Source organism: Oryx dammah, unplaced genomic scaffold (assembly GCF_014754425.2).
Source record: "Oryx dammah isolate SB20612 unplaced genomic scaffold, SCBI_Odam_1.1 HiC_scaffold_26, whole genome shotgun sequence".
Taxonomy (NCBI): Eukaryota; Metazoa; Chordata; class Mammalia; order Artiodactyla; family Bovidae; genus Oryx; species Oryx dammah.
The window spans coordinates 23443733-23454748 of NW_024070210.1; the positions used below are offsets into that span (position 1 = coordinate 23443733).

Here is an 11016-nt window from a genome sequence, read left to right on the forward strand (position 1 = left end):
CTGTTATTTGCTTCAAAAGGTATGGAGGTGGGATGAGAAACATTGCCAGGTATGGATAATTGGTACTAGGTGAGACATCAAATTCATTATGTTACCATCTCTACTTTTCTTATGTTTGAACACTTCCATAATAAAAAAGTTAAGATACATGGAAGCCAGCTGGTATATAAATTTGGAGCTGGAAGGAAAGGGAATTTTAAGCGTTGGAGATAAAGCTCTGGAGGCATCAATGTACCAGTACCAGGAAGGCCATGGAAATGGACAAACTGCCAACCAAGGCAGCATAAAGCAAGAGGATCAAGGGCAAAAACCCTGATAAATACCAACATGTAGGCGGCGGAGAATATTGCAAAGAAATCTGAAGAATTAAAAGCAGAAGAGGGTGGTGTCAGTTTCAATAAGGATGGCATGGTTAATAGTGTCAAATATGAATGTTGCAGAATCCATCGTATTAGAAAGTAGGAGGTCAGAGACCTTAGCAAAATCAATTTCATTGCAGTGATGGCCCAGGACACCAGGTTATAGCAAGGAGATGTGTAAAAAGGCAGTGGGGAAGCCACGACAGTGGCTCTGAAGAGAAGCAAAATATCTGGACAAGGGCTGGAAGGCTAATTTTGGCAGACAGGAGGTGGGAGGTGGGTAAGATTTGCACTGAATTATTGAAGGGACAGGTTAGTAGACAGGTGCTGAGAAACAAGGGAAAGAAGGGCTAAGTGCCGGAACAAGGTCACTCGGGAAGTAGAGAGAGGCTCTAGACCACAGGAAGATGGCATGGCCGAGAATCACTTGTCCAGTATCTGCTCTTCCCTTCCTCCAGAAAGAATTTTATTAATAGCTGAGGCGTGTCCCCCTAGAATAGACTAAATTCAACTTCTTCCTTTCCAACTGGCTGTGGCCATGCGACATACTGGGGCCAAGAGGATAAGCAGCGGCATCCTCCAGCAATGTTCTGGGAACTTCCCTTAAGGGAAAGCGCAGGTTCTCCCTACGCCCGCTTCTTGGTTCATTCTCCCATCCTGCCACCAGAAACGAGGCCACAGCCTGTGGGACCACTAGATAGAGGCTTTGCTGGTAATATGGCAAGATAAGAATCTAGGTCTGAATGTCAAGGAACTGGGCCTCCAAACCAGCTCTGACTTCTCTCTAGACTCTATTTCCTGGAGAGTGAACTGTTTTTCTTAAAGCACTGTTATTTGGGACTTTCATCACGTGCAATTGTACCTGTCTATCCAGGAAGGACTGGATACCTCATCCTCTAAGGAGAGTGTCATAACATCTTTGTAGATACAACTAACTGGGGGGATGATGGGGAGAAGAGCTAGAAGTTAAGGGAGTTCATACTTGAGTTGGAAAAATAGGAGAATTGTGGGTAGGTTTGAAATAGCCATCATGAGAAATACAGGAATTTCAGAAGAAGGTGGAGACCATACCTTTATGATGGTGCCACTCAGCTTATTCAGCCATGATGAACCGAGAAGGCAGCTGACTGCCCCAACTGAGGGGCTAGGTTGTATATGGCAAGTTGTGAAGCTCTCAACTACTTCTACTGCTGACTGTATGACCTTCAGGCCATACTTTTTTTTTTCCATTCTCAACTTTTATTTATAGAACAGTGTGCTAAATAACAAGTTGAAAAATTTTCAAGCATACAGCATTATTATGTCCCTAAGAAGTTACAACCTCAAGTGAACTTCTTTGTTCTTAGAATATTCTAATTCATTTTCAAATTTTAAGTTGTGGTAAAATACACACAAATTTAAATTATGGTAAAATACACATAAAAATAACCATCTTAATCACTTTTAAGGGGTATTAAGTGCATTCACATTGCTAGGTAATGATCACCACCATCCATCTCCAGAACTCTTTCTTGTAAACCTGAGATTCTGTACCCATTAAACCATCTCTCTCCATTCCCTCTTCTTCCAGTCCCTGAACCACCATTCTACTTTGCCCCTATGAATCTGACTACTCCAGGTACCTCATAAATGCAATCATACAGTATGTCTTTTTGCAACTGGCTTATATCACTTAACATAATGCTCAAGGTTCAACATGTTATAGCATATGTCAATTTCCTTTCTAAGGCTAATGTTCTGTTGTATGTTTGTACCACATTTTGTTTATCCATTCGTCCATTAATGGACGCTTGGTTGCTTCCTCCTTTGGGCTATTATTATGAAGCATGCTGCTATGAATATGGGTATACAAACATCTCTTCGAAACCCTGGTTTTCAATTCCGTTGAATATGTGCCCAGAGGAGAATTTGTAGATCATCTATTAACTATTTTTAACTTTGAGAAAATGCCATACTGTTTTCCACTGTAGCTGAATACTTTTCTATTCCCACCAACAGTGCATGAGGGTTCCGACAGCTCCACATCCTCACCAACAACTGTTGTTTAGTTTTGATGCTAGCCATCCTAATGTCATAATTTGTTCTTAAGAGTAAGGATCTCATAAGAGCAAAAGCCAATCACAGTGCCTAGAACATAATAAAGGTTAGCTATCAAACAACTTTGAAATATAAGATGTAAGTTAAATTCTGTGCTGCCTTTTCCTAAGCAGGAAAGATACAGTTATATTAAAATTTGCCAAATCCCACCCAGTAATGCCTATAATAAATTTGCCTATATTCAAGCTCATCAGTGATGTGTACTTTTGCCAAGGCATTAGCAAATTACTAATTCCAGAAAAGCTAAACACACTCCAAAAAGAAACCAGGACCCACTAGCAGTCACTCCCCATTCTCTCTCTCCCGAGTCGCTGGGAACCACTAATCATTTTCTATATAGATTTGCCTGCTCTGGACATTTCATATAAATGGATTTATACAATATGTGGTCTTCTTCCTTCTTTTACTCAGCATCATGCTGTCAGAGTTTATCCATTTTGCAGCATAAACTGGCAATTCATTCCTTTTTGTGACTCAATATTCCATTTTATGATATCATGTTTTAAATCTCCTATAAGAACCCAGATTTCTGGCTTTTCTTGAAAAACTGGAGATGAGAGTATAGAAAGGCCCTCCCCTTTCCACAAGACAACCACTGGAAGGACCTTAGGAGTAGCTTTTTGTTCCCTCAATATTCCAGGCACCTTTCTATCTCAGGGTCTTTACACTTCACTTACTGCATTTACCTTCTTCCTAAAATGCTTTTCTTTCAGATATGCACATGGTTCCTTTCCTTATCTCCCATAGGTCTGCTCACAGGACCCCTTCTCAGTGAAGCCTCCTACCTACATCTGCAATGCTTACCCCATCCCCCAACACTTACATTCATTTATTTCTTTATGTCATTACATCTGACATACTGTATGTTTTAATTATATCAGCTTCCAACCACCCCTTATTAGAATGAGAGTTCCATGATAACAGGTATTTCTGTTTTGTTCACTATTGTATTTTTAGTACCTAAAGCTTCAGTCAGTTCAGTTCAGTCGCTGAGTCGACTCTTTGCAACATGAATCGCAGCATGCCAGGCCTCCCTGTCCATCACCAACTCCCGGAGTTCACTCAGACTCACGTCCATCGAGTCGGTGATGCCATCCAGCCATCTCATCCTCTGTCATCCCCTTCTCCTCCTGCCTCCAATCCCTCCCAGCATCAGAGTCTTTTCTAATGAGTCAACTCTTAGCAAGAGGTGGCCAAAGTACCGGAGTTTCAGCTTTAGCATCAGTCCTTCCAAACAACACCCAGGACTGATCCCTTTAGGATGGACTGGTTGGATCTCCTTGCAGTCCAAGGGACTTTCAAGAGTCTTCTCCAACACCACAGTCCAAAAGCATCAATTCTTCGGCGTTCAGCTTTCTTCACAGTCCAACTTTCATATCCATACATGACCACTGGAAAAACCATAGCCTTGACTAGACAGACCTTTGTTGGCAAAGTAATATCTCTGCTTTTGAATATGCTATGTAGGTTGGTCATAACGTTCCTTCCAAGGAGTAAGCGTCTTTTAATTTCATGGCTGCAGTCACCATCTGCAGTGATTTTGGAGCCCCAAAAAATAAAGTCTGACACTGTTTCCCCATCTATTTCCCATGAAGTGATGGGACCAGATGCCATGATCTTAGTTTTCTGAATGTTGAGCTTTAAGCCAAATTTTTCACTTTCCTCTTTCACTTTCATCAAGAGGCTTTTTAGTTCCTCTGTAGTGCTCAAATTTTTTGAATATACAAAATAATGAAATTGTGGGTTTCCCTGGTGGCTCAGATGGTAAAGAATCTGCCTGCAATGTAGGAGACCAGGGTTCTTTCTCTGGGTCAGGAAGATCCCCTGGAGAAGGGAATGGTTACCCACTCCAGTATTCTTGCCTGGAGAATTCCATGGAGAGAGGAGACTTGCGGGCTACAGTCCATGGGGTCACAAAGAGTTGGACACGACTAAGTGACTAACACCCACAGACAGTCACAATGCGAATTAGTGAACTTGTTATAGTTTTTAGTAACTAAAAGCTGATCCTAAAAATAAACCTATTGTTCAGTCACTAAGTCATGCCAAACTCTTTGTGACTGTGTAGGCTACAGCATGCCAGACTTCCCTGTCCTTCACTATCTCCTAGAGCTTGCTCAAACTCGTGTCTATTGAGTCGGTGATGCCATCCAACCAACTCATCCTCTGTCGACCCCTCCTCCTCCTGCCCTTAATCTTTCCCAGCATCATGGTCTTTTCCAATGAGTGGCTCTCCACTGGAGAAGAGAATGGCAAACCACTTCAGTATTCTTGCCTTGAGAACCCCATGCACAGTATGAAAAGAAAAAAAGAATAAACCTAGAAATGTTTAAACAGCTTTGACACATACTTTATATTCATTGACATTTTAAGTGCAATGAGTTTTGGCAAATATATGTACTCCTATAACCTACACCATGCTTAAGATACAGAACACTGAACGTAAAATTATTAATAAGTCAGTTAACACACTAAGGTAAGTCTGTTTACCATAGTCAGGCATGCCTAGAACTTGATGATGTTTTCAAGTTTTACACTTGGGACTTCCCTGGTGGTCCAGTGGTTAAGACTGTGCCTTTCCAATGCAGGTTTGCCCAGTGAAGATACTACTACAGCTGTCAACTCCACTACTAGCAGGTAGGAAGCACTGCAGTTTGCATGGCTGACCCCACGGACAGAAGCTACTGCTGGAACTGCCGCCACCACAGCCCCTCACGGAATGAAATCTTCACTGCTCCATTCAGAATATCAAGACAAGGTTTAGGATGGGTGTTTCTATTGGTAGAGCCGAGGTCAAGTGCCCACAACCCCAGTTAGAACAAAAATGAAGTGGAATGTGGATGGAGAGAAGTCTGAAGAGGTAGTTGAGGGTCAAATTATAAAGGACCTTTTTTTGAAAATTCTCTTTTTAAAAAAAAATTATGTATTTTGCTCCACTGGGTCTTAGGTGCAGCATGTGGGATTGTCATTCTTCACAGTGGTATGCAGGATCTTTTAATTTTTATCTGGACCTTTTTACAAATCTTTATTGAGTTTGCTACAATATTGTTTTTATGTTTTTTTGGTTTTTTTTGGCCACAAAGCATGTGGGATCTTAGCATCCCTCAGTTCAGTTCAGTGGCTCAGTCATGTCCGACTCTTTGCAACCCCATGGATCACAGCACACCAGACCTCCTTGTCCATCACTCCCGGAGTTCACCCAAACTCATGTCCATCGAGTCAGTGATGCCATCCAGCCATCTCATCCTCTGTCATCCCCTTCTCCTCCTGCCTCCAATCCCTCCCAGCATCAGAGTCTTTTCCAATGAGTCAACTCTTCGCATGAGGTGGCCAAAGTACTGGAGTTTCAGTTTTAGCCTCATTCCTTCCAAAGAACACCCAGGACTGATCCCTTTAGGATGGACTGGTTGGATCTCCTTGCAGTCCAAGGGACTTTCAAGAGTCTTCTCCAACACCACAGTTCAAAAGCATCAATTCTTCGGCACTCAGCTTTCTTCACAGTCCAACTCTCACATCCATACATGACCACTGGAAAAACCATCCCCCTACCAAGGACCAAACTGGGGAGGGAGGTAATGAATTTTGTTTCCATCCCGTTGAGTTTGAGACATCTGTGACAGTGAGATGAAGCTACTCAGAAGAAAGCTGGAGGAACACTGGGGACATGAGCACTTGAGAGTTGGGAAGAAGAGGAGGATCCCAAAAAGGAGTCCAGGAAGGACCAAGCAATGGGGAGAAGGCTCAGGAGACAGCAGTGTCTTGACTTACGGGATATTTCAAGAATAAAGAGGTGTATAGTAGAGAGGTCCAACAAAAAAGAGGCTGACAAACCAGTAAGCTTACTCGGGGTAGTTTCAGTACAATGGTGGGATGGGAGCCAGGCTGAAGCATCACTATCATACAACTGAATGTGTGATGGCTACCATTCTCTACCAAACATTGAAAGCACACACAGACCCCTGCACTCACATAGCAATCTGTCCCAAACAAACAGCTCTGATATCTCTATGTTTAAACTATCTCCGGCTCTCTATTGGTTCTTGCTTAGGTCTCAACCAGAGATTCCTGCCCTGCTCTCTGATGGAGCACCAAATGGGATAAAAGCATAAATGTCCCTCGCCTAGTTGAGGGGAACAATGGCTTCCTGAACTCCAAAACCCTTGGCTGATCTCGGGAGCACAGTTCATTCAGGCTGTCATTTCAGTGGCTGCCATCACTCCTTACCACAGATGGGTCAAACTACCATAATTACAATAACAGATACCTCAAACTGTTAGTCTCAGTTTATAACTATCTTACCCACAGAACATTCATTCCCCTTCTGGAGGAAAGAGTGCAAAATACCATGACCATAAGCGCTAACTGGGATCAGGAGCAATGGCCCTGCACCTAAGCCTTGTCAGAGAAATTACTTTTTCATTTCTCTCAGGCTCTCTTTATATACTAAAGTGGTCACCCAAGAGAGGAACCACTGAATGGCCTGAGCCCAGGGAAAGGAACAAACAAACCCAGACAAAATCAAATACATTCATTCAAGGGAACAGGAAGTTTAACTGATGCCATGGCAACACCAGCAGCCTGTGACATCACAGCAGAAGGCAAGGAACAAAGGGATTTGTGAGCTACCTTTCCATGGGTCTTCTCTCCCTTGAAATTTGACTCATGCTGCTTATTTGGTACTGTTTCAGAATAGTGCCATTTAAAACTTCTCTTGGTACTTTTCTCCAGCATCTTCTTGGAGATTAGCCAAACCCACATGCTGGAAATCTGCTGAGTGCCACAATCTTATTAATATGCAATGAGATCCTATTTCAGACTGCTTGTAATACCGGGCTGCCAATCAGCTACAGGGTAAGGACATAAAGTGTAAAACTAAAAATATCTGGAAAAAATTAAAGGGGGTACCAAATAAACTGAAGCTTCTTCATTACTTTAGGTTGGAAATTTACACAAGAAGTTTTTGAGCGAGTGGAATTTTTAGGGAGAATGGCTTCCCCAGGTTGGAGTGGAAAAATACCAGGCTCTGTGGCCGGAAAGAAGGTCTACAAAGCATGAGCAAGAGAAGCTGCTATAAACGTTCCCCTCCCCCTCATTCAGCAGCAGCAGCTGGGTATTACTAACCTCCCCTGTAAGAAGCTACAATTGATTCCAGTCAGGAGTCTCTTAAGGCAGAATAGAATGAGCAGGCAATTTTAGCAAAGCTAGGCTCAGTTTATCAGATGGGCTGCAGGTTTACCCATTATTTTAAAATAGCGATTAGCAGAAACTGCTTTCCTCAGTGTAAAAGACACTTTTAAAAAGAAAGAATGTACAACTGATTCAAAGAGACAGTATCTTCATTTATGGGGTTCCCTGGTGGATCAGACGGTAAAGAATCCGCCGGCAATGCAGGAGACCTGGGTTCAATCCCTGAGGTGGGAAGATCCCCTGGAGGAGGGCATGACAACCCGCTCCATTATTCTTTCCTGGAGAATGCCCATGAACAGAGGAGCCTGGTGGGCTATAGTCCATGGGGTCGCAAAAAGTCAGACATGACTGATCGACTAAGTACACACACCTTCATTTATAAGCAGGAAGAGGGGGAGGATCTCCTCCCATCAGGTAACTTGTTGACACATGAAGAGTAAATCTTCTCTCTCATCTTTGGTGGTAAACTTGGAAAGTTATTAAAGTGATCAATTATAGTTCCTTCTTCAGTAGGGTTCTTTATTATTTAACAGAAAAGTTCTCAATATTCAAACCAAGACACTACATCCACATGTAGCCAGAGGTGTACAAAGGGCCCCTCAATACAAGGTAATTTCGGAGAGTTCATTAATCCTGTTTTAGAGGGAGATGACCCACCCCTGGAATGGACTCAGTGATCAGCAGAGATTTCTAAGCAAGCATGGGGAGGGGATTTGTAGTCCACCTAGCCTCTGTATTACTGTCTCCAGGACCTATAGTTCCCTACTGCCACGCCTTTTGCACTTTATAGCTCCAGAAGAGGTATGTGAATGGTCCTAATATAACAGAGGAAATGGCCTTGAATAGCAGCTAGAAACATTTGAGTTCGATATAAGACACTTCTTACCATAAGGGTATTGGAATTTGGTGCCCTATTACTAAAAAGCTTTTCAAAAAAAAAAAATAATAATAATAAAAAGCTTTTCCATTACTAGACAAATGACATGTATCTGTGGATGGGATTTACTTCTGGTTCTGTATGTTTAGAACACTATCCTGATTATAAGACAGCAATATTACTTCTGATTATCTGGGTTGTCTGTGAAAAATGCACATGCCTGGGTCCCACTTCAGAGCCAGAAAATCAGATTAGTCCTCAGTGAAGCCAAGGAATCTCTATTTCTGACAAGTAAACCCAGTTATTTTCATTTGGAGAACACAGATCTAAGTCTCTGCTTACAGTCATAGCAAGTTCTTAAAACTAAGGAGGAAACAAACGACTTGAAGACAGGAAACTGGTTAGACGGATCAATCAGAAGGACCTCTGACTGAGTTAGGAGAACTAGAATTTCGAGGAAAGGTTGACTGTCCAGTGGGAGCGGGAGCCAGCATCCTCAGCACCACTTTGCAGTCACCAGCACTTGCTCCGGGTCCTGCCTCACTCCACCTCCTTGCCTTTCCCATTCGCTCTTTATTGCAAGAAGACTTTGCCTGAAGACTCCTCCACAGATCTTAAGCTGCAGGTGAAATCCAAGGGAGGATGGGAAGTGCTTTCCAAGCACACCGTGCAGTTCCAGGATACAAGAGAATAAGACTCTGAACTGGCCTATTAACAGCCTTCAGGCTTCTAAAATCCAGCCACTCACCCAGATCCGAGAGCCTTTTGATCAAGCCAGCTTCTCTTACAGCAGCAGGACCATATTCCACTCCTTTTCTTTTCTGTAAGTTAAATTAGAGCTAGATGTGAGGGAAGATGACTGAAAATAAGACCATTTTAGTTCACAAAAAATACAGAAGTCTGCAATAGTATTCTTAGTTTCCAGCAGATCCCTCTGGAAACCTGTGACAGCATCAGCCCTTCCTTTTATTCTTTTATTCTGAGTCCTGATCATTTCAAACATTTGGAGGGAAGGAGGAGAGAGACAACAACTACTGGATTCAAATCAGCCTCTCAAGTCACTCGGTGTCGGGAAGGGCAGGCGGGAGATAAGACTGAGGCTGAACCGAGTCAGAATCTAGCTGTCGGATGTGTGCGTCGCTGGCCTGGGCTGAGCCCTGGCTTCTCCATCAGTGAGCTCTCCACGACTGCAGATTTCTTTCATTGAAGAGAGGACAAAACAGCCCCTTCAGTCTTCCCGCCGCTGGAGAGACAAGCGCCGACTTCCTTTCCAGTGAACGCTCTTTCTGAGAATAGACCCTGGAGGCTTAAATCCTCGGTCGCTGTCTTTAGCCTCTCCGCCCTCGATTTTCCACCGGGGATTTTCCTCCTCCAGCTCCTCTGTGAAATCCTCTCCTGTCTTTCCTCTCTTCCATCACCCCGAGGGGAATCCACCTCTTTCTCTCTCCTCGGAAGGGAGGCTGAAGAAACCCACCAGGCAGCTACCCCCAGTCCGCCTCGCAAACAGGGTGCCCTCCATCCATCCCCTCCCTCCTTTCCCATCTTCTACCGGGGGGAAAAAATCCCACGTGCTCTCCCGGCGTCCAATCGCGGGAATCCACCACCTCATCTCCCTCTCCGTTTCTCCCCATCCTCTCCTAGCCTCCTCGTTCTTTCCACCGGTCCCGATTTTCTCCGGGGCTCGAGTGAGGGGTTTGGGGGTGGGGGTTTGAGGGGAGAGAAACCCTGCCCCAAAGTGCTAGGTCCCAGTCCTCACCTGTCCCTGGGAGAATGGGGCTCCAATGACAGCCACGGAGTGGACAGACTTCTTCCGGACGGAGTGCACTTGGGTCCGGAGGAGACGCGAGAGGTGGCTCCTCAGGGACATGATGGGCAGCTCAGGAAGTAACCGACGCAAAGGTCTGCTGCGTGCGGATCGCCGCTTGAGGTGAGCGCAGGGGCGGCAGCGCTTAAAGCCTAGCGGCGCGCGCCGCCCCGCCCCCGCCCCGTGACGTCACCGCCGCCCGGCCCCGCCCAGGCCCCGCCGCCTCGCCCCCAGCCAGCCCCCGGCACACCTTCCTGCAGGCCCCGCCCATTGTTGCTCCTTGCCCCTGCTCTCGCTGATGTCACTTGGCTCGGGTCCGGGCTCTCGGGCCAAGGACATGCCCCTGCCGCTGACGCCACAGGGCCAAGATCGGGGGCCTGGCCAATAAGAGGGAGGTCCCGGAGAGGTGTGTCTCTTGGCGGGAAGCGGCCACCGCCCCCCGCCTCAAAATTCGCGAACTCAGCGGAACACGCGAACCAACCAACACGTACGTAGGCTCGAGGATCGTGACTCTTCGCACAAATGCACGCCTGGCAGATGCCAGTTCTACGGAAGAGTTGGCTGGGGCTGGACTTGTTCCAAACCCACGTGAGTGCCTGGCCAAGACCAAGCTGGTGTCCATCGGCTCTGTTTCATCTCAGAGCTCAAGGTCCAGGAAACGTGCTTATCACCCGCTTTGGGCGTCAAAGGCT

The 11016-nt window shown here is 45.1% G+C and overlaps 1 protein-coding gene across 1 annotated transcript in view; it reads right to left on the reverse strand.

Moving 5' to 3' along the window:
- The window catches only part of ARG2 (arginase 2), a 36758-nt gene extending 26275 nt beyond the window's left edge, over positions 1 to 10483 (reverse strand). The window contains exons 1-2 of the mRNA XM_040226224.1: positions 10277 to 10483; positions 9269 to 9341 (exon numbers count right to left, since the gene is read on the reverse strand). Coding sequence (XP_040082158.1) covers positions 9269 to 9341; positions 10277 to 10387 — 184 coding nt within the window. The 5' untranslated portion in view covers positions 10388 to 10483. The remainder of the gene's footprint in view (positions 1 to 9268; positions 9342 to 10276) is intronic.
- Positions 10484 to 11016: the final 533 nt, after the last annotated feature.